Genomic DNA, 23,758 nt, shown 5'->3' with positions numbered 1-23,758 from the left:
AACAATCCCTACTCTGGGCAGAAGACAATAGAAAGACCACTGGCTACAGAGTCGGAGGGTCCTGGCACAGACCCCAACCTCGTTCCTTCCTAGTCCTGTGGCCCTGGACAGGCTACAGATGCTTTTAAAGCCTCAGCTTACTGGGCAGCTCTCAGAGCCAACGTTCCACTGTATAATATAGCAGGTTAGTTAGGGTCCCCTGAGAGTCACTGGGGACCCACGCTTTGGAGCAGCTGCCAGTAGGGGACTGATGATTGCCTTGGGTTCCTTGGTGGGAGTAGGGAGGGGGTGCTGTGGGGACACGCAGGTCCCGCAGTCACTTCATGAAGCTAAGGCGCCACCTCGTGGCAAGGGTCCTCCATTGAGCCAGCCCCGAGGCGAAGTTCCCGATGAGGCCCACCCCTTAAGTCTTGCAACCTGGGGGAAGAAGAAACGACCTCCAGGCTGCTTGGGCTACGTGAAGCCAAGAACAAGCTCCACACCTGTCTTCACCAGCTGCTGGCCCCCAGTAAGGAGCCTTGAAAGCTCTGGGCTGTTGAGTTCATTCTTCCACTCATCTATTCCTTCTGCCTCCCCTTTCGGCCCCCTCCCCTGCCCCTCATGGATGTTCATCTAGCCTCCGGATCCCTATGCTTTTCTTCATAGCCCTCATCAACCCCGTCGAGGTTATAAGGCTTAAACCACCAAAATGTAATTCTTTTAAAATTGATAGCGTGCGGGGTGGCTCAGTGGGTTAAAGCCTCTGACTTTGGCTCGGGTCATGATCCCGGGGTCCTGGGATGGAGCCCCGCATCGAGCTCTCTGCTCAGCGGGGAGCTGGCTTTCCTTCCTCCCTCTCTGCCTGCCTCTCTGCCTTCTTGTGATCTCTGTCTGTCAAATAAATAAATTTTTAAAAGATCTTTAAAAAAAATTGATAGTGCACAACGGTCTTCTGTAATTCACAAATGAGGGACAAAGTAGGACGACAAAGCTGGTTCAAAAGAGAACACGAGAAACAAGGATGTTTTACAGCACATAGATGAAATGACAAGATGAAATCGCCATGTTAGATACAAATTTGCTCAAGGTCCCATGGGGCAAAACTGCTGCTCCCCTTAGGGCGATTTTCCTACTAGACGGAAAAGTAAGTCATTACGTGGTTTCAGTTTCACAAAACTGCAAAAAGCTTGCACCTCGAGCAGTCGGGTACATAAACACCTTCCAGCAAATGCTGTACTGTGCAGTCACCTTTGGGCCTTACTTTTGGTTTCTGGGTCATTGTTCTTTATGTAACCTGACGCACCCTATATATTTATGTTTTTTTGCCTGTTGGATGCCACGAAGGCACTGGTGTGAGATGTCTTGCTCTCCGCTTCTTCCCAGACACCCAGTCAACATCCAGCACACGGAGAGTGGCAGACAAATATTTGTGGAATGACGGGATGCATCAGGCTTGGGTTTGAATGACGCCAGTCCTGTCCCCATGGAGCTCCCCATCCGTGACGGAGGCACGCGGGGAAACACAACCATCACACTAAGTTTTAAAAGGGTCATATCATAGAAGGCTCAGGGGCTGTGGACATCTGGGGAAGGCTTTCTGGATGAAGAAAATAACAAGAGGGGCTGGGTGAGAGGGGTCTCAGAGAGTGGTGGGGGTGCTAAGTACACGGTGCATGCTGGGAGGAAGGAATTCAGTATGGCCGACGGGATGGGGCTGGAAAGGTAGGCAGAGGCCAGACCTTGAGGGCCTAGTGGGCTCTGCAAAGTGGTTTTGGTTTTAAGCAAAGACCTCTCATGGCAGCTGTCTGCAGTAGGTCCTTGACATTTGTGACCGATGTCCTGCCTGAGAAGCAAGTCTCCAAATTCACTCAGACGTGGCTCTTCACAGCAGGAAGATTTTCCATTCTATTTACATGCTGAAGAATAAATATTTTCAAAGGTCTCACGCATCTGCTCGAAGTGTCCTTCCACTCAACCTTCCCTTGGTGGAGGGGGTGGCGGTGGGCCTTCACAGACTTCTGAAGACAAAGTCACCCGAGTCAGAAAGCTGGGTGTCACCCAGAGCCCCTCTTCTTCCTGTACCTGCCCCCGCATTTCCAGCCTTTCTATGCCCCCCATCCAGGAAATCACAAGACTGAATGCCAGACTGGGCTGACAAGAATGCGTGCCTGTATGGGGACAGAGATTGGGGTCGTCCCCAAGGGTCCAGGGCACTTTTCACTACTCAAGCCCACTAACTTCTACAGTAGCACAGCCCGTGGTGGTTCCAACAGAACAACAGCTGAAATGCACAAAATTATCAGGTTGATATCAGTCTCTTGGTAGACAGGCTGTAACCTCACTTAGTAGTTCACGGACTAAAAAGCCACCAGTTGGCTGCCCAGTATTGCTGGGCTGAATCACTAACCCATGTCGGGTAAGCGGATCCTTGCTGACATCTGCTTGGGGACGCTGCATGGAGTTACCATGTGAGAAATAGCACCATCTGGAAGGTCTCGCTGGTTTGAGCTGGCGTCCGGGGTTGACTCTCCAGCTCCTTCCAATGTCTGTGGTGCTGTTCCTTGCTGGGCAGGTGCACTGGCTGAGGGGCGGGGGTGAGCTCCAACTGGCTGTTTCCCACAAGATGCAGTAAACTGCAACCTAACCAAATGAAAAGTCCATTCCCTTAGCCTTCTAGGAGAACACAGGACAGGAAACACAGCATGCACAGAGCTGTCATCCCACTGGGAGGAGCATGCACACAGCTTTTTTGCCCCAGTACCCATGGGGGGCACATGTGGCTACTGTGGCTGAGGGCCAAGGTGTGTGTAGGTCACCTTGACACAGAGGTGGCGAGCTGGGTCTCCTACAGACGTTCCACATCAGAGTCATGTAAGGCCAAGGTCTGCCTTATGGCTCCCGGAGTCCAGGCCATCCCACACATAAGGGTCTCACTGTAAATGGGCAGGCGCCGTGGTCTTCCCTCTGTGAAGAACTTGGTCTCTGAGGTCGCTCCTCTAGGAATCACGTCTCCCACTGCCAGCAGCCCACGGGATGTCTTGCTGGACTTAGGGTCGGCGGTGTGGAGGATGGCCTGCCTATTCCTCAGAGGGCCTTTCTGGTCCCCAAGGCGACTCTCGTGTGTAACGGGGAGCCTGGATGTAAGGCAGGTCTGTTCTGTATGACTTTTCTCATTTGCTCTTTTCACTCCGAGAAGTGAAAATCGGATGATGCTTTGAATTATAGTAGATCCAGATTAATTCTAGGCACCACTTAGAGGAAGCTTTCAGGCCAAGTGCTTTAGACATGAAAGCGCTCCCCCTAAAGCGCCAGGTGAAAGGCGTGATGACTCTATTGCTTGGTGCCAATTACATTTATGGGCTTGTCCCCAGGAGTGCCAGGAAAATGTCAGTTAGTGCTGACACGTCGCCAGCTGGGGGCTGTGTCTCGTGGGGCTCTGTTTCGAGGACTTGTTATTAATATGTCCCATTGTGATCTGCAACTCTTTTCAAGGATGGCAAGCCTATTGGGGTTGGTTTTGTGTAGGAACCTTGGGAAATGGGCAGAGCTCAGAGGCTGCGCTTCTCGAACCCCTTGCTGGGCACAAATCACCAGGGTCTTGTCCAAGAGCAGGTTCTGAGTCAGGTCTGGGCCAGGGCTGCTGCTGCTGGTGGGCCGGGAAACTCGTGGGAAAGGGGTTGGGGAGCACGGGCTCCGAGCCCCACTGCCACGTGGTGTCCATGTGAGGGCGGTGGGTGCCGCAACGGCCCTCAACTTCACATTTCTCCTACATGAAACGGCGATCTCTCCTCTTTAGGATCTTGGGAGGATTCAGAGATGGTGTGTGTGGATCTTCTTCCCACTCCCAGAGGGGAGGGTGAGACTTCTCTTGGGTCACCTTCTCTGCACGTTCAGCTGATACCCACTTTTCTTTCCTAATGAAGCTACTGTTCTTCCTGATCCAGATTTCTCAACACCGGCCCTCCTGCCACTGGGGGCTGTCCTGGCCGTTACAGGATGTTTAAGCAGCACCCCTGGCCTGTAGCACCCTCTCTCCCCAAGTTGTGGCAACCCAAAACTTTCCGAACATTGCCAAATGCCCCCAGAGTTCAACACTATGTGTCAACTACCTACTTTGGGACAGATCTTATGCCAGGAATGCACTGAGGTTTAAGAGAGACAAAGCCCTGACCCATGGAGATTTTTTTTTTCCTTTTAGAGCCATAGTTTTCGCAACTGTTAAATGCGTGTAGCCAAGCTGAAGTCCCAGGCGTGGGGAAGATGAAGTGAGTTAATCTGGTGTCCAGATGGAGCCGAGAAGAAGGGACGCAAGGAGGGTATATGGACTGTGGCAGTGGGGGGGGGGTCTGCAGGAGGGCCAAGGAAGCAGGAGGGTGGGAGCTGGGCTGGGAAGGAAGAGGAGGGAGAAATGGTAGGAAAAGGGCATAAAGCAACAGGGAGGGGTTGAGATGGGGGGCACAGAGAAAAAGGTAAATGATCAGACAGAAATATGGACATGTGAAGCAAACAGGAAAAGGAGCCCAAGGGGAAGAAGGGAAAAAGCGTGGGCTCTGGGACCCGGGTCAGACACACGGGACCAGGAAGTGTGTGCTTGTGCCTGTTCTAAGCTCACCTGATTTTGGATATAAAGAATTAAAACTGAAAATGAAGGCCATTTGCCATCTCCTGCCACTTTCTTTGAATGGGCCCTCGCCAGAGGAATGGGGATGGGGCATGGACATCCTTAGAAAGCAATGAGGCTTCCGTGCCTCATTTTGGTAGTGTTATGATTGCAGTTGTGGTGACCACATTATACACATCTGTAAGCAGGTAACACCGCGGAGCACTAAATGTTAGTGGCCCCAGGTCCCCTGCCCGCCAGGGAACCTGAAGCGCCTGACTCAGGTGCAGTCAAGCTGAGAACACCTGCCCCACCTGGCCACACCTCTCCAGACATCCCGGCGCACATGCAACAAGCCGGCAGCACGGAAAACAGGCAGAGCAAGAACGTTCTCTGGCTGCTGTTGGGACACAGCAGCGACTCCAGCAAACAGTCCTGGGCATATAAAGTACATCTCTCACATTTAAAAAACGATACGATCTCAAACACATTACTTGGTGAGCTTTCGATTTTATTAGAAACATATCCTGAGAACAGTTGAGAAGCCACGCTCATGGATGCAACAGGTCATGCTACTGGTTCCACAAAGATCTTCCAGAGCTCCTGCAGCAAACAGAGAAAGCAGATTCCCGAGGTTCACAAAGGAGCCTTCACAGTGTCAGAGAGGGAGTAATCAGCAAAGGACAAGAGTCCCACGGCACGCGAACCACGGGCAGCACGCGCCCTGGCGCGGGACCGAGGAGCTGCTTCTGAAGGTCGGCGGCTCTGAGCTGCTCTTTCTGCCCCGCTGTGGAAGAGACGCGGGATGGCTAAGTCCTGGCATTCATCCAAGACACACGAGGATGTCACATGATCAAAATGGACCAGAAGAATGGCACCAAGTTGCCATTTTTCCATTCGGGGAGATCGTAAGTGCCATGTCCCGTGACTGCTGAATTTCTTAAGGAGCTGATTTTCGTGGCCGTGTGGTGCTCCTCCTGACACGGGCCAGTGGAGAAAGTCCAATTTCTTAGTGGAAACTGAGTCCTCCCCGGGCCGAAGCAGACTGGGTGCCGTCTACAGGGAGACGGGCGGGGAGGTGGCGCAGCCGCGAACAGAGCGCTGCTTCTCACGCGCCGCAACCACAGTCCAGAGCTGGGCTCGCTCGGGGAGCGGGACAGGGAACCTGCGAGGGAGAGCCCTCTCTCCCCCCCTCCTCAGAACTAGGACTGGTCTCCACAGACCGAGAGAAAAGGCACAGCCACGAGGCAAAGAGAACAAGTCATTCATTTCAGACCTTTGGACTTGTAGCTCTTGGGATTTTCAAGGGTAATTTGTTTCTGATTTCCCCCTGACCTGGGTTTAAAAAGAGTAACAGGAAGTGAGGTGGCTGTAGGATTAAGCCCCAGCTCTGCCGCTGTCTGGTGGCGTGACTTGCCCTGTCCCGGGATCCTCCGAGGAAGGAGCTCGGCATGGTTCCTGGGCTGTGTACCGTGACTAGGACAATGACTCTGAGGCCTAGTTCGATGGACCCACTGTGCCCAGCTGGAAGGGCCATGGGTCATCAGCTAAGCCTGCCTAGTCTGAGAGGCTGGCGTATTTCCAGGGAAGACGTGGCCTCCTGGGGTTCCTGCATCGAGCACCCCACCAAGTGCCCTCGCGCTGCCTTCCTGTGCCATCAACCACCTCCTGTGCTCGGCCCTGTTTCCTCTGGAGCCTGAACTGCCCGCAGGGAAAGAACATGTCCTCAAGTCCAAGGCGACGGTCGGCGCTACACCCACCAGCAGATGCAGTGACCCCCTAAGAATGGGGAGCCCCCATTGCAGCCTCCGCCTTCTAGCGCTCCTCTGCCCGGACAGCACCAGGGCGCAAGGCCCATGTCTGGAGGACCCCGGGGTCAGCAGTGTCGCACACACCAACAAGGGCCCACACACGGTGGGGGCCGCACCTACCAGTTGCTGGATGCGCTCATAGACCAGGAGCTGCGGGAAGGAGGCCTCCACCGGCTCCACTGCGAAGCGCAGTCGGCCATCCGAGAGCCTCTCCAGCCGCTGCAGCCAGGTGCGGAAGTGGTCGTAGGCCTCACACGTGACATCCAGGTGTCTGAGCGTGAAGTTCAGCCTGCAAACAAGCAGCCGACACACATGCCTCACCTTCCTGCTGCTCCCTGACCTCACTTCCCACCAGCGGATTTTCACTGAGCGCCTATGGTGTACTGAGCCCTGAGTGCACTTCCTTCCTGAATCTGCAGGAGAGCCCGAGAGGTAGACACGGTCACTGCTTCCATCTAAAGATGTGGCAACTGAGGCTCAGAGAGTCAAAGTCAGGGGCTAGGATACCACCACGCGAAAAGACTGGCCCTGCCCTGAGCTACAAAGCAGGGCAGGAGGCAGACGCAGAACACTGCAGCCGGCCGGCCTCCCCCGCTTCCTCCAGCACAGACGGCACGCTGGGTGCCCGAGACCATTTCTGCAGTGAGTGTGCGAAGGGCAGGGCCTGAGAGCAGTGGGCAGAGAAGGCTGCTGGGAGGCGGTGGGCGGGCAGCCATCAGAGGGGCGACTTGAGAGCTCGTCCTCCCGAGCCCTCCCAGTGGGGCCGCCCGGCCACTTCTACACCTTAACCTGCAACACGATTTAACCTGACACTCAAATTCTTTGCTTTTTCCCCTTTTCTTTCCAAGATCTTTAACTACGAGAAATTTCTGACAGTGTGATCAACCATCCCAGCTTCAACCTCATGGCTGCTGTGGTCTCTGCCTCCCCGCACACCCAGACGGATTATTAAAAAGCTAATGCCAAGCATCACAGTGTCTCCTCCGTAAACAGCCATGTGTACCTCGATAAGATAAAGGATCCTGTTTCTTTGTTTCACCTGAAACAAATGTGAGGATAATTCTTTACTATTTCAGTATCTAGTCAGGGCAGGGCTCTCGAGGTTTCCCTTTGTCTATAAAATAAGGATCCAGGCAAGGTCCATGTGCTGTCACTGCTCCTGTGTGCCCCGAAGAAGCTCCTTGATATTATCCGTGTGAACAGCGCTGTGATGGATATGCCCAGGGGGACGGCAGTGACACAGCTATGATCACTTCCCCAGGGTAGATTTCTAGATGCTGCACTGCTGGGTCGTTAAGTAGGGTTGGCTTCATGGCTTTTTTTTCAAGATTTTATTTTTAAGTAATCTCTACACCCAATGTGGGGCCGAACTTACGACCCCAAGATCAGGAATCACATGCTCTACTGACTGAGGCAGCCAGGGGCCCCGGTTTTATTTCAATTGCTTTTAGAAGAGCTGTGCCCCAGCACAGGAATTGGAGAAAACAGTGTCAAGTGTCCAGTACTGTGTCACCACAAAACAGACACGCCCTCAGTGGGAGCCCTAATGCCTCAGGATGTTCAAGTGCGAACGTCCTGGAGGGGCTCCGTCTGGACTGGGAGAAGACAGGCATTCCTGGGGCCCTGAGGTGTCACAGAGGGGACATTCACAAAGAGAGGCCCTCGACAGAGTGGTGGCCGCTGTGCCAGCTCTGGAGCACGGGTGTGTTTACGGGCTCGTCCGCTCACACGTCAGCCATGACGGGTTCCCTGCTACCCTCCCCAGCCTTCCTCTCTCCTCCGATGAGGTGGGGGCAGGCAGATGACAGGAGGCCACATGGGTAAGGGGTGGCATTTGCTGGTACCCAGCAAGTGCTCAGTGAGCAAGTGACAGGACGACACTATTAAGTGCGCTCAGAAGGGGGTGTCTGGTTCTCGGGGGCACAGAGCTCACCTCTTCTCCACAGACAGAATGGCTGTGCAGGCATTTTCCAGTTTGTGAACGAGGCGGGACAGCGTTCTAAACAGAGCGTCGGTGAGGTCATCATCGTAAAACACTGCGGGGAAGGAACCGGGCAATGGGAAAATGCAACCATCAGGAGATCCGTCCCTCGGGGGACCCTGCACACTACACCTGGTCGCCATGAACATGCAGTGGCAGCAGCTCACAGGCTGAAAACCGCAGATGGGTGAGGCCGGGCCCCAGGGAGGGCTCCCCGAGGGGCGCGGTCACCATGACTGGGACATCTTACCCTCGGCCGCGAGCAGGATGGTGGTGTGGCTGTATAGGTCGGAGATGTCCTCCGGTGACCAGCTGAAGGGGACCTCCGGGTCTGTGAAAGAAAAGCCATGTTGTGCACGTTCAGCTCTGAGGCTGAAAGAAGCTGCGGGAGGCAATGGAGCTGGGGGTAGCTTGGAATGGAGGCCCCGCCGGGCAGGTCTGAATCCTAGTGCCCCAGCTTCAGGCCACAGCTGCCCATGTGGCTGCCAGGGGTCTGCCTGCCTTGAGAGGCAGGTACTGCTGCCCCCCGCAAACTTGCTGGGTGACCCCGAGAAAGGGGTTTCACCGCTCTAGGTTTCAGCTCTGCACCAGAATGGGCATAGTGACGCTGCCCTCAAGGACTGCTGGGGAGGTCGGTCACCTAAGGTGTTCAATGTTTGGCAGGGGACCGAAGTTTTCATACAAAGAGCAACCAGGCATGCAGATCTAAAACAGCCTCTATAATAAATGTAGAAAACTCTCCCACCCAGTTGGCTCTGAAGCCACAAGGCTGACTACCCGCCATGGACAGAGCACTGTGTCGGGAGGCTGCCTCCCAGCCCTGGGCAGGCACTGAACCCGGAGCCTCCGTCCTCACCTCAAACTTGGGGATTACTGTGCCTACTGTACGGGGACACCGCCAGTCTGAGTGACAGAGCAGGTGGGAGCTGCCTGCAACCGTCATTCATCGGCTGATGGAGCGGAGTGGCTGTGAGCCAAGGGACCGTGGGGACAGCCAGGACCGTCTGCTTAGCCCAGGCCACGGGGCTGACATCCCAGAGGTGGGACAAAGGGCCGTGAGTCTGGCAGGCCGTGGGACGGGGAGGTGCGCACCTGTGCACAGGTCGTCTTTGAGCCAGTCCAGTTCTTTGACCTTAACTACACCGCCTGCAAAAGCAAAACCAGGCAGAATGTCCAACTCAAAACAGAGAAAAGGCTAACCCTTCCCATTCTCTGCCCAAATCCCTCCGTCCCTCCACCAACATCCTCTCCACGTTCCTCCTTCCCTGCACAAATTTTGAGTGCTAGGTCTCTGGTCTGGCACTGGACACAAGGAATACAAAGATTTAGAAGGTGCGTCCCTGTCCTCGGGGACCAGCAGTGCAGGAGAGGCTGGCCGGCCAACGTGTATCAACCAGGCCATGCGGTCAGAGCACAGCTTGGATATGTGCCAGGGGGACAGGAGGAGACAGGAGCTCTGGTTGCAGCCTGGGGTGTCAGGGGAGGCTTCAAAGAGAACGTGAGTCATGTCTGCTCCTCCCTTCCAGTTCTTGTTGACTGGGCATTCAATGATGTGATGGGGGATCACGTAGATAGGCCCCTGCCCCGTGGAGCGTGTGGCCGAGTGGGGTGACAGATACCTCTCAACTGGTCACACAAATGTCAAAATGCAAAGGTCTGAGGTGAAATGAGGCTCTGGTAGGGAACTGTGACCTCGTCTGGAGGTCTGGGGATCTGAGTATGGTGAGGAACTGACATGAGGGGGCGGGGCCCTCAGACAGGCCAGGACGGCCGGCACGGAGCAGGTCCTGGGAGGCAGGGGCTATAGACGACAAGGCCAGAACGCTCCGGGATCTGGGGCAGGCAGAAAGGCTCAGTGTCCACTGAGACAGAAATGGGAGACCTCGGAAGGGTCTGAAGCCCGAGGGCTGGAGTGACCTGATCTGAGTAGGTAAGTGACCCCTGGGCTGCTCGGAGAAGGTCTGGACAGGAAATCCGGGGAGGAGAGGCTGCCAGCATCTCTCATGTCAGCTCATTTCTGCGGGTGCTACAGAAATCCACCAATCAGGCAGATGAGGGTGGGAGGGTGGTCTGGGCAGAGGGAAGAGCACGTGAACTGAGTGCTCGGCTCGCTGGACAGGGCGGGATGGGGGCTGGACAGCAAGGCCATCGGGGGCAGGCAGGAAAAGGAGGCAGGGGTCGGACTAGGAGGTTTGGGAGCCTGGACGTCACCCCGGTGTGGAGTGAAGCGCCTGGCTTGCGTTTTGAAAGGTCATTCTAGATGCTGCATGGAAGACAGCCTCGGTGGGTCAGACAAGAAGCCGGGAGATCATGCGGGGGCTGATGTGATGTCCAGGAGGGGGAGAGCTAAAGCAGGACGTGGCAGTGGGCATGGGACGAGAGGATGACGCAAGGACAGAACCGTCGGATGCGGAGCTCCGTGAAGCCCAAGGACTGTGGCTCACCCGGGTCTGCACACCCAGCTCCCAGGGTCACGGTACAGGGTGTTCGTCCCACCCCTGAACAGAAAGCCCTCCCTCCCACGGGGAAGAGCCGCTGGGCCTCACCTCCAGCAGCAGTCAGGTGGCCGTTGAGGGCAATGTTTCGCTGGCACATGGCCAAGAGATCGGCACCGACATCTGGAACGACAGAAGGGCACGCCATGAAACCCCGGCCACCAACGCACTCTCTCCAGGGTCGATAGCCTGACTGCAGAGAGGTGCAAAATGGAAAGTCAAGTTTCTCCTGTGTGTTTACTGCCAACATGAACTATGTTCACTTTAAGGCCCTTTTTAACCACTTATCCCTTTGGTAAGAGATGATGGGGCTGGTGGGGATGGACTGTGCAGTCCAGAGGGAAAGGGTGAGCGTGCCTGTTTTGACTGTGTATGAAAGAAATAGGCGTGGGTTTTTTCATGAGATTCACTGAGACACAGAGCAGATTCCTACATGCTGGGGGTGTGCTCTCGGGCATGCGGTTGTGGCCACCCGTTTCTCCTGAGCTGCCTGGTGCTCTGATGTGGTGGGGCTTCCCTTTCTTTTGCGCAGAACCAATCCTTAGTACTATGCATCCTTGAAGGGGCAGGGGGTTCAGGGCTGTGGGTATTTTACCAAAACTTGATTTTCACTTAGGAGAGTGTACGCTTAAAAGGCACAGAAAGCTGTGTGAGTGACATCTGCCCAGCTCCCTATGGCTGTGGATGCCCTGACCCCGTCCCATCACCACTGAGGACTCTCCATTCCAGGGAACATGCAGAGCCTGGGACACACCTATCCCTTTCCCGGGGCCACTGGGTGGAGAGAACATTGACGGTGTGTGCCTCACAGCACACAACTAGTTTAGCAGCTTGTAAGGCTTTATGGGAGCTTTTGTTCGAATAGATCTTCTGTGGGATTCTAACATATAAAACAGGTAAGAGAGAGCAGCTTTGGCTGAGTGGCAGTGGGACACCAGAGCCCTGGGGCTGCCCCCCAATTATCCCTTTGCCGGCCCGAGGGAGGGCACAGAACTCCACTCCATGAAAACCAGTCTGAACCCTGGGTGTACCCCCCACCCCCACACACGTGACAGTGGCCTTGTGTATGACCTGGGGCCAGCGCTTGACCTTACTCTTAGTCTGCCCATCTGGATGAAGGATGGTGACAGGGTCCCTGACTCCTGCCCAGGGTCACTGTGAAGTCACAGGCAGGCGCTGAAGCCCACGAAAGGCTTTGCCAACTAGAAGGTGCCGTGGAGATGCAAGCTCCCTTCTTTGTGCCAGGAAACCCCCTCTCAAGGACAAGACAACTTGAGTATATGCTGTTGTTGGGCACCAGGCACAGGCAAAGCTCTTGGGTGGTGCGTGATGGCTCGACTCTGGGAAGGGCTCGCTGACAATTCACAGGCGCCCTGGCACGAAGCAGAACTGGGGGCTGCCCCGCACACGCCCAGCCAGCGGCCAACGCAGTATCTGGAAAGTGTGCCAGCATCAGGGGGATCCCTAATTTCCCTTTCCTGTCTCAGAAGCAACAAAATGGGTGCTGTGGGGACAGGAACTGGGGATCAACAAGATGCAAAGCAGAGCAGCAGATGTCCCCTTTCTGCAGACACTGAGGATTTAAAGTGCAGTGACCCTCCCCTGATGAGATCCTTCCCTCTTATGAACTGGTACATGCTTTTGGAAAAAGCGTGTGGGCTAGAGTGGGTGTAGCTGAGAGCACCGCGCCCTTGGAAAAGTCTGGGTGTCACCACTGAACTGCAGGTACGTGACATCCCATCACTGCTGCAGCGGTGGGCAATGGGGGATTCTATGGCACTTTCTGTCACCTTTCAGCAGCTTCTATGTGAGTCTAACGTTTTACTTCAAATAAAAACTGAGAAAGAAATCACTTGGCAATATGTAACAAAAGCTTAAAAAAGGAGCGCCTGGGTGGCTCAGTCGTTGGGCACCTGCCTTCAACTCGGGTCATGGTCCTAGGGTCCTGGGATCGAGCCCCGCATCGGGCTCCCTGCTCAGTGGGAGGCCTGCTTCTCCCTCTCCCACTCTCCCTGCTTGTTTCCCTCTATTGCTGTCTCTCTGTCAAATACATAAAATCTTAAAAAAAAAAAAAAAAAAAAAAAAGCTTAAACAGGGTCAGACCTGTTTCTAAGAACCTAATCGCAGGATCAGCAGACAATGGTGAACAAAGGTGTTCACCGCAGGGCAACTGAGAAAATTGCAAACAGAAAAACAAAAACACCAAAGCACATGGGAACAACTAAAATGTCCAGACACAGGAAAATGGTTTAAAAAAAAAGATGAAATATTACCTGATCATTAAAAGTCGTATTTCTAGTTTCTAGTGATTTTGGAAAATACTCTTGAAAAAATGTTTTCCTGCATTTTTGGCAACATATAGCAATGAATACATAGTACAATTTCAGCTACTACTTGGGAGTATGTATACTCAGAGAAAAAGGGGAAAGATCGGAGCGCCTGGGTGGCTCAGTTGGTTAAGCGGCTGCCTTCGGCTCAGGTCATGATCCCAGTGTCCTGGGATCGAGTCCCACATCGGGCTCCTTGCTTAGCAGGGAGCCTGCTTCTCCCTCTGCCTCTGCCTGCCTCTCTGTCTGCCTGTGCTTGCTCTCCCCCCCCGCCGATAAATGAATAAAACCTTAAAAAAAAAAAAAAAAGGGGAAAGATGATTAAAAAAAAAGCAACAAAAAACATACACACACAGTTCAAGTAATGGTTCTAAAGCTCTAGGAGGACCGAGACTCTGTCTTATTCACTCCTGGATCTCCTGCATCTTGGACCATATCCGCATAGAGTGGACACTTGATAAACTGCATACTATTGAACGAATCTGGGGATTGTAAAATTCTGAGTCAATTTGACTTGCTGTCCTAAGAAATTTCCACTTCTGAGACAAGTACTGTAGTAGACAAGTTCTTCCTAAGCAAGTACTTCCTAGGCAAGACTTCTATACCGGGGAAAAAACCATGAAGCCTGTTTCCAAGCCTTATAAAAAGGTGGAGCCCCCCTGGTTTTCTGAGCCTTCTGTGCTTCCACGGGATGTGAGAGATGTGGGCAGGGGAGCAGGGCCTCCTGCACCGTTAGTGTTCCTGCACCTGCGGGCAGTGCTGGGCTATCCCCGCGTTACTGAGAAAACAGCAGAGAGTGCAGAAAACCAGTGGAAAAGTGTGGAAAAGTCAATAGCAGCCAAAGTTCCATCTCTGGCTGTTCTGCCTCACTTCCTGACAGTCAAGCAGGCCCTGTGAGAAGACTACTTCCCCTTAGCCAGCGACGGCGGGCCTACCTGTACAGTAAACGGTACGCGCCACGGTGGCTGCGATGATGCTGGCCAGCCCCGTGCCCGCTCCGAGCTCCAGCACGGTGCGTCCCTGGAAGAGGTCCCGTTGGAACAAGATGTAGTCGGCCAGGAGCAGGGCACCCCGCCACACCTGGGGGAGAGACGGACAAGTAATGACAACTGATGTGAGGCTCCAGGGAGACCCTTTGGGGCCACAGGAAGTGGACAGGACCTACCCACCTGCTTGCCAACATCCTCCAGGGGGGTGGCCATGGTGTGCTCTGGTCAGAATGGAAACCAAGAGAAAGGGCCGTGAAAATGGGGACGGACAGAACACAGACAGACGAGGTGCGTGGCATTCTGCAAACATGGCCGGATGGGTGCTAGACTTGAGCGTTCTCCAGAGCGGCAGAGACACGGGTCGTGAGACAGTTGGGAGGGGCTGCGTGAGCGTCACTCACATAACTGGGTGTCTCCACCCCTCAGCCTAGAGATGAGGGTCACTGCAGGTCCTGGACCAACCTGGTCACCACCCACCCCCAGCCCCAACTTCACTTTACTGTGCTTGGTAACTGCGCGCTAGTCACCACAACAGATGTCAAAAAAGTCAGTTTGAGTATATATCCTATTTCAGATGAACTATGGAAAGGTGTATTCTCAAGCACAAAATGTATTAGAATAAAATCTGGTGGTGGCATGGAGGACGGGGGAGAGAACAGAAATAGGAAACCAGAGGGAAAAAGGAACGTGGCAAACATCTTTGCTGGTAACGAACTGGCTGGCGCGTTCTGAAGCAGGTAGAGGATGGCTGTCAAATTAAAACACGCACAACACATGCGCAGTGAGGGGGGGCTCCACGTGCACGTCAGACTTGCCTGCATCAGACTACATGCTTACAACGGAACAGGAGAAGGGACTGAGGGACCGAGGCAGGGCTCAGACCCGCAGGGTCGGAAGCAGCCTCACCGAGGCTCTGCCCTACGAGGTGAGGGGGGCAGCCTGCACGCCCCTGGTGTTTGGTCCTCCAATGCGGGGTCTGACATCATGACCCTGAGATCAAGACCTGAGCTGAGATCAAGAGTCAGGGACTCAACTGACTGAGCCAGCTAGGTGTCCCTCCCCTCTGGGTACTTTTTAATTGGTTTCTCAGATGGGCCCATAACTGGAAAACAACGACCTGGTCTGTAGGTCAGAGGAAAACGATGGTCAGGAGACTGACAAATGCTCTGTACGAGGCCCCGTACAGGCACATACTGGGCATTACTTATTAAATGATCACCAAAGGGCAGTATCCTGGGCCCGTTTATAGGTGCAAACACAGTCTCTGGGTGGGCAGACACTTGTCAAAGGTCACCTGGCTCATGAAGGGTTGAGGTGGGTCAAAGCCCAGCTCTGCAGGGCACCAGAGTCCAAGACCTGATCCCTTCCCAGATGGAAGCATACAGCTAGGGGTGGAACATGCAGGGGTTATCCCTGCAGCTCAAGCATTTAATTGCCTTGCCACAAGCTCCCTCCAGGGTGGGTAGGACTGACGGCATGCTGAAAGGAAGGGCCTTACCATGAGTCTGCGAGATGGGCAGGCTGGAAACCTGACCACACATGGGACTTCTGCTGTGGGACTTTGCAGCCTGCAGGATACATTCCCAGGACATTAAACACCCAGACACCAGAGGCTGAACCCTCTGTACGGAATAACCAAGTCTGCCACTCCTCTCGCAGGAAGGCCAATTAAGTGAAGGCTGAGAGCAAAATGAGCCACCACAGGCCCCCGAGGACCCCCAGGTCCCCCGGGACAGAACTTCCCAACATGATATAAAAACACAGGCTGTGGTGGGGCGCCTGGGTGGCTCAGTTGGTTAAGTGTCTGCCTTAACATGACCTCTGTCATGATCCCAGGGTCCTGGAATCGAGTCCTACATCAGGCTCCCTGCTCAGTGGGGTCTGCTTCTCCCTCTCCCTCTGCCTGCTATTTCACCTGCTTGTGCTCTCTTTCTGTCAAGTAAATAATAAAATATTAAAAATAAACAAACAAGAAAAAAAACCCCAAAAGAACATGGGCTCTGAAATCAGACAGACCTAGATGCAAATTGTCACTCTGCCACTAACTGGCTGTGTGACCTGGGGCAAGTTCTTCAACCTCTCTGACCTCTGTTCCCACCTCTGTGAAACGGGAAGGCTCCTCCCTGGAAAGGCTATGAGGAACAGAGGTAATCATGGAAAACATGGAGTAGGGTTCTGGTGTGAATTCCACATCACCCTTAATGGAATGGACTAGAACACAGCCTGCTTGGTTCCGAGCAGGCACTCACTAACTACTTGTTGCATGGACATGTGGATGGATGAGAGCTGCTGCTGTTTTTCAGAGTGCTCTACGTGACCCTGTGCCCCTGACCCATGCCAGTGTCCAGGCTTATGGGGGCCTCAGACGCATTGATCAGACTCAACACAGAGTGCTTTCCCCCCAGATGAGCAATGCTAGGGGAGGCAACAGTCCTGGCTGTGGAGATGGACATGGATTCAGAACCTTCCTTGCTGTCCCCCAGCTGTGGGGCATCAGGCTTGTGGCTCGCTATCTGTATACACCTCCTGAGCCCCAGAGGAGGGCTGTAGAGTCTTCTTTTTATAAAGTGAGGTAGGACGTTTGACCTACCTCAAACATGACAGGTGCTTAACATCACTGGCCCACTTCCTGCCCCAGCTTCCCATCAATACTGGCATTTCTAATGTGCCGCTTTCAGGATCTAAAATCCTGGTGTCACCACACCCCTCTGCCCGGCGGAAGACACTTGCTGCTGCTTCTCCACGCCCACTGGAACTCGTTCCCGCCCCACTTCGGCCACATCCCTACCTCCCCTTCCCAGCCATCTTCTAGCTCCCGGTCCCTCTGACTGGCCTGCAGGCCTCCTCCAGATCGATTCTGGTCTACCTCCCTCTCTCCCTGCCACGCTCCGGCTCCAGAATCTCCCATGGCACCCTGCTGCTGCTGAGTCTTCCAGCAACTCTACCCTGAGCCACAGCTCCAGCATGCTGAGTTGAATCAAAACACTGATGTGGGAGGTGGTGGCAGCAGGGCTCCCCAGGGGAGGCAACAGTGAAGCTGGGATTTGTACAACTAGGAATGTGTTAAGAAACACGAGGTTGGGAGCAGGAAGAACCTGACTGGCTCAGTCAGTTAAGCATCCAACTCTTGATCTCAGCTCAGGTCCTGATCTAAGGTCGTGGGTTCAAGCCCCACACTGGGCTCTGTGATGGGCATGGAAGGAAGGAAGGAAGGAAGGAAGGAGAAGAGAAGAAAAGACTGAAGAAAGAATGGAAGGTAGGCAGGGAGGGAGGGAGAAGAGGCTGGGGGAAGGCCCTCCAGGAAGTGGAACATAGCAGAGGCCCACAGGTGAGAAAGCGCATGGAGGGGTGTGCACTGAGCGGAGCCATGTCAGGCAGGGACCTGTGAGCGAGGCCCAGTTGCCTGGAGTGTATCCTGAGAACAATGGGGAGCAGGAGAGGGACCTGTGTGTCCCAGACAGCTCCTCCTGCCGGCAGTGGCACTACCTGAGCTCAGTTTCAGTGTCGCCGGTTCTGATAACTCGTCCACTACACCCTGGCCCGGGCCTGCACACAGAGCCCATGAGCAAACGCCCTGTGCCCTGATCCACACTACAGTGTCGCACCGGTGGCAGGCGAGCCGACCTGGACTCACCTATTCTGATGACATCCTGGGGGCTGCTCTCTCGTGTTTCGTCTGCCAGGGGGTCATCTTCCTCCTGTGTTAGAATCGTGGGATGTACCTTGTCTCTTGGAGGCTCTGCTGGCTCGGAGTCCGAAGCTGCCCGCGGTCTCCTCTCGACGTCCAAATCCCCGTCCTCGTCAAGCCGAGCTCCCACCCCCTCCTGGCTGGTGGCTTCACTACTGCAGCCACTCCCCACAGGGGGTCTGCTGCTGCCTGGCCCAGAGGGCGATGTCTGCTCTGCAGGACCCATGCCATGACGGCCACCCTCAGCCCTGGAGTCTGTCTGAGAGTCTTGGTTCCACAGAAGCTTGAACTGGGACAGGAAAACTGGAAGGCAAGACAAACACAAAAGGAGAATTATCTCCAAGCTGTCTCCTCCTTGCAGAAAATCTGATTCCCACCTAGAGAGAGTTTCAAAGTCTTCTGGAGACCTCCTGGTGGAGGCCTAGAAATGGCCACAGAAAAGGCCCATTTGGCTCAGCCAAGAAGCTGGGGCCACAGACAGCAGCTACCATCTGATGAGCATCTATAGTGAAGGTGCTCAGCCCCCATTATCTTAACCTTCCCTGCTGCTATGAAGATAGTGGGCTAGCTACTCTTTACAAACGTGGAAACTGAGGCTTCGGGAAGTTAAGGGAGCCGACAAGGCCGCACAGCTTTTGACAAAGCTGAGGCAAAACCCAAACCCAGTTCGCCCGACTCCTAAACTCATGCACTTTGTACTACACTGTTCCACCTCCTAAGGGCTGGAGAACAGGACAAGGATACCGAGCAGCCTTCCCCATCCAGTGACTAGAACATCACTGAGACGAGTTTCAGTAAGAGTGTGTGTTCCAGAGAGGTGGGCTGGAGGTAGGGGTGCAAGGGCTTGAGAGGACAGCCCTGGACTGCAGTCCTCTATCTCCCCAGGATACCTAACCCTAGGCCAGCCACTGATCTGTTCTGGAACTCTGGCTCCTGAATTTAGGGTCCAAACTGGGACACAAGGGAAAGGGGGACATTAATCACACCACAACAAGCTAATACAGGGTGATCAAAGCTGGGGAGGATGGCCAGGGAGGACCTGTGTGGGGTGACGTTTGGAGTCAGGGCTGGGAGGGAAGAACCTTCTAGGTTAAACAGCAGCAAGGACAAAGGCACGGAGGGAAGAAGTGTGTGCAGTGTATGGATAGAAAGGAGCAGAGAAAGGTTAAATGTGAACACACAGGCAAGGCCTGTGTTGAGCTGGGCTTCACAGGCTGGGGTGAAAAGTCTGATTTTATTCTATGAGCCAGGGGGAGCCACTGGAGGGCCTAAATCAGGGTGCTGATGTGATCTGGATTTTCAAAAGATCCCCTTGGTTGCTGCGGAGAGGAGTAGGCAGAGGGTGTGCAGAGCAAAGCCAGGGAGCCCCGGTGGGAGGAGCTGGAGGCCCCCAGCCTAGTGACAAAGGGGGCTGAACTGGGGTGGGGCAATGGAAGCCTGAACCCTGTCTCCTGAACGGAACATGGGCTTCCTGAGGGCAGGGCTTGGCTCATTCCCTTCTACATTTCCAGCATCAAGTCCTGCCCACCCAACCCCCAATCTTGCACAAAGTAGGTGCTCAGGAAAGCACAGGACTTCACTCAATGCAACAAGGGTACTTAGGAAGTGGCGTGAGGGTAACAGCTGAACAATGCAATCTACCTAGTCTTTTACCCAAAAAGAGGAGTATGAGAAAGCAGAACACAAAATGAGATCCACGGGGTGCTGGGCCCCTCTGCACGTGTCCTGGACCTTACCAGGCTGGCCCATGCCATTCAGCCGCACCATGAGGTGCCTGTGGTTCGGGGTGTAGAGGTGGACATCTGAGAGCACAGTGTCACTTTTGAAGGTGACCTCGTCCATGGCTGGGGTGGGGGCCAGCTACCATGGCCGGGCTCTACATGAATCATGGGACAGCAGCACCTGGAAGGCAAGATGAAGTCCTCAGGACAGCTGGTCCCAAAGGGGATCAAGTGTAAACACTCCCCAGCCTGGTGGTAAATAGTTTTGCATCACCCCAGGAGAATATGTTCCCCTTTTTCAAATCTCTTTTATTTTTCCTAAAGGAGAAAGTCTCAGGGCCTTAGCAAGGGAAAATAATCCAGCTAGAATTGTGTTATTTTGTTTGCAGTGTGTTCATTTTCACAGGAATCTTTTATTTATGGCAAAGGATCTGAATTTCCATTTATACTGATTTAAGTTTTCCTTTCCTTTCAATTTTTTCCAACTTTTTTATCGTGAAAATATTCAAACAGACAAGAAAGTTGAGGGCATAGCATAATATACAGCCATATACCCACTGCTTAGATCCAGTGATGAACGCCTTTTCATATGGGGTCGAGTGATCTGTCTACCTGGGTTTTTGCTCCCCTGAACTGAAAGGAAATTCTAGACATCACGTTTTATCTCAAATTCCTCTGCAGTGGGGACGCCTGGGTGGCTCAGTTGGTTGGACGACTGCCTTCGATTCAGGTCATGATCCTGGAGTCCCGGGATCGAGTCCCACATCGGGCTCCCAGCTCCACGGGGAGTCTGCTTCTCTCTCTGACCTTCTCCTCCCTCATGCTCTCTCTCACTGACTCTCTCTCAAATAAATAAATAAATAATCTTAAAAAAAAAAAATTCCTCTACAGTGTCTCTTAAGACATGCTGTCACATAACCATAAGCCCATTAGCAGATCTAAGACCATTTACGATTCCCTTGCACCATTTAAAACCTTATCGCTATCCATAGCCAATTTTCTCCATTTCTCATGCAAATATCCTTTATTGCTGGGTTTTCCTAAAACAGTATTCAACCACAATTTACACTTTGCGTTTAGGGACTTCCCCTTTAGTTTTTTTTTTTTTTAATTCTAGAAGTTGACTCCTACGGCCCAAATTTGCTGCTTGAAAACATTCTTTTGAAATTAAAAGGGGAGGGGAGTAGTATCAAAGGAAAAGCAACCAAGGCAATCACCATACTGGTGATGTACAGATGCGGAAAATTATGCGGGCAACACAGCAATAACCCAAGTGTGGAAAACCACACCTGAGGCAAGAGTCAAAACAGGAAGGCTCTCTCTCCAACCAAATGTTCTGCCTCACCAGAAAGCATCAAAGTAGATGCTTGGGAAAGGCCAGGACTTCACTCAATGCAGCAACTTGCAGAGTCATGGGCTGGGATGCTGGGCGGGGCTTTTGACATAGCTGAGGCAAAACCCCAGGCTCCCACTTTGTGGCTACGTGACTTGGGGGAAATCACTTCACCTCTCTGGGCCTGTTCCTTCAGCTATATTCTCACCCTGAAGGTTCCTGGGTTGTAAAGAACTGAGCAGAGTCCATGACCCACAGCAGTTGTTAATTCCTTGTGTTGGGGCTGGTTTTAGGCATTCGGCCCAAACCTGTCCATAAACCCTGACCTCCTACAGGAGCTGTTCCTACCTGGGTAGGTGTGTGCACTAGCTGTATGTCCAAGGCCCGCCACGAAACCTCTAGGACCTCTAGTTCTTCAGCTGGAAAATGGGATCATCATAACCCAGGCTGTCCTCACAGTCTGAGCACACATCACTGGAGTTCCTACATTTAAAGACTTGCCACGGGGAAGCCAAAGTTGTATCTACACAAAAAATTTTTGTGAAAAGCTGGCCCCTTGTTAAATTAGTTTCCAGGCTGGCTTTCCCACCTGACGCTAGAAGCCAGCATAAAGCCAGTGGGTTGTGAAGTGAGGCTGTGAACCTAGAAAAATGATGTAGGATTTCACGGCACTGGTGAAAGTGACAGAGGAGAAATGCTCCATCCTCACTCAGACAAAAGCCCTCAACCAGCGAGGACTGGAAAATTAGGCTGCATCCAAAAAGGGGACTAAATGTCTCCAAGTTAGTTGTGGCTCTCCCAGGACTGCAAGATGCCCTGGGGGAAAATTGAGAACTTCTTACATATAGTTTTGGGGGGGAAAAATCCTCTCTGATAACTCTATGAACATCAAACATGAACCAAAGGATGCTGTTTCTTGCTATAGGGCAATTTTGTTGGAAAAACTATATCCCACAGATAAGCCCAATACTATAATTGCACATCAACTTTTTTCTTAAGTATAGACAAAAACAAAACTCAAATTCTTCATTTCTAGTTGAATTATCAGTTTTAAAATTCAAACTACCCAGACTTCCTGGAAATGTACCCTACAACTGAGTACCAGGAATTGGAATCCCGTTAGAGGGTTTCTCCTCTAAAGGATCAAGCTATCTGGGAAGAGAGGTGTCTTGTACCTACCTCCCTGCCTGTGTGAGGATTAAATGAGACAATGGTCGGTTTTAGGTTTCAGGGCACAGTAAGTGGGTAACAAATAACAACAGTGAATACCGATCATTATAGCAATAATAATTATTATTGAAGATGGAAAAAGGCAACAGTTTTCTACTCAGGAATAACTGACTCAGAGTCTCTGTCTGGGAATGCTACATACAACTGGATGCGCTTCAGTGCTGTCTAGAGGAGGAAAAGAACACCCAGACTGCTGATGGGACCCCCCTCGGACCTCCCTGGGACTGCAGGTTCATCCTGCAGCAGCTTGGCTCTCTAAAGCCGTGGGGGCCAGACTCAGACGCTATCAGCCTTTCTCCCCTAGGGTCCGCCCAAAAGCAGTTTGCTGGGATCTGAGGACTGAAATACGTCCCCGCCTCCCAGGCTTTCCCTCTGCCAGGTGCCACTCAACTCACTCATTCAACCATGGAGATTTGGGTGAAGTTCTATGACAGTTCGTGTCCGAGCGCGGGATAATGCAGTGCAGGGCGTGAAGACTGGGAAGCTGGAGGGACCGCGGTCCAGGGCGGCTGTAGCGGCGCGCAGACTCGGGAGTCAGGGGCTCCAAGGAACTCCTCCCCTCCCGGGACTCCTCTTTTTGTCTTGCCGCCTCCCTGAACGCCTCTCAAAAGGCAGTCACAGCTTGGCCTCGCCCTCCCTTCTTAATGCGGAACCGAGGGGCCTGCTTGGACCCCGGACAGAAACCCACCCGACAACAGGGCTCCTTCTCCCACCACCATTGCTCGGCAGGGGACACTGAGGCCCAGTGCGGACTCGGCCTCCAGGTCGGTGGGGGCCCTGTTTCAAGGTTAGGCTCCCTGCTAGGAGGCTCCCTGCAATCTCCCCAACCGCTGCCTCTCCCGAGAGCTTACCTGCCGCGGGCTGCAGAGGGAAGTCCACGATATCCTACAGGCGCCCGGCTCAAGCGGCCGCCATAGTAGGCGGCCTGCGCAGGCGCGGCCACGCCCCTCCTGGCGCGCCCGCCGCCGCCGCGCCGTGGCCACGCCCCTCCCCCCCCTCGCGGAGCTGCCCTGGCGGCGGCGTCCGAGGTACGCGTCTGTGGCTAGAACCTGTGGGACTTCGTTCCCGGTACTTTGTGCCTTTCGCCATTCACGAGCCTGACACAGACCTGCCTTGTCGGGCCACGAGGGTCCTACCGTAAGTTATGGCCCAGCGGCAGCCCTACTTTGTGGTCACTTCTTCCGGGAGACTTCCTTGAGTCCCCGTTCTCCAGCTCATGTAGACCCGTGTCTGGCTCTCCTCAGTCCGAGCACCTGTGACTCGGGTCGTGAGACCTGCTTACCTGCCTCCATCCCTAGGGTCTGAGTGCATGGGGGGAGAGGAAGCTGCTGGTTCGCATCTGCAACCCACGCTGGACTTACCCCTGTCCAAAATGGGACAGAGATCAATGCTTGTAAAGCAGTTAGCATCAGTAGCTCAACTTGGAAGTTTTATATATATATAAATTTTTTTGAGAAGCTTTTTATTTTTGTAAATTTGTTTGTATTTTTTTCACTGTTATAAATGTCCTCTTTAATTCCCAGCCCCGCTCACCCCCCCAACATTTTGTACTCTATAGTTAAGAGTCTGTTTCTTGGTTTCCCTCTCTCTCTCTCTCTCTTTCC

The 23,758-nt window shown here is 53.4% G+C and overlaps 1 protein-coding gene across 4 annotated transcripts; it reads right to left on the bottom strand.

The window, feature by feature from the left end:
* Positions 1–5,069: 5,069 nt before the first annotated feature.
* On the bottom strand, positions 5,070–23,083 carry METTL22 (methyltransferase 22, Kin17 lysine). Of its 4 annotated transcripts, none has more exons than XM_044233128.1 (11): positions 23,006–23,083; positions 19,607–19,772; positions 17,817–18,173; positions 14,363–14,403; positions 14,129–14,273; positions 10,918–10,989; positions 9,464–9,517; positions 8,622–8,702; positions 8,324–8,426; positions 6,511–6,679; positions 5,070–5,182 (listed from the first exon to the last, which is right to left on the bottom strand). In XM_044233128.1, exons 2-11 carry the CDS (start codon positions 19,710–19,712, stop codon positions 5,147–5,149), a joined length of 1,164 nt encoding a protein of 387 aa, XP_044089063.1. In that variant the 5' UTR covers positions 19,713–19,772; positions 23,006–23,083; the 3' UTR covers positions 5,070–5,146. The 4 variants fall into 4 exon arrangements, with proteins under 4 accessions (XP_044089063.1, XP_044089062.1, XP_044089065.1 ...); XM_044233127.1 differs by lacking the exon at positions 5,070–5,182 and adding an exon at positions 5,193–5,366; XM_044233129.1 differs by lacking the exon at positions 5,070–5,182 and adding an exon at positions 5,373–5,914.
* Between the last annotated feature and the right edge of the window lie 675 nt (positions 23,084–23,758).

The sequence above is a fragment of the Neovison vison genome, chromosome 14 (assembly GCF_020171115.1).
Source record: "Neovison vison isolate M4711 chromosome 14, ASM_NN_V1, whole genome shotgun sequence".
NCBI lineage: Eukaryota > Metazoa > Chordata > Mammalia > Carnivora > Mustelidae > Neogale > Neogale vison.
Note: the sequence above shows the minus strand (reverse complement) of the source record. Positions and strands in the feature narration are given on the sequence as shown.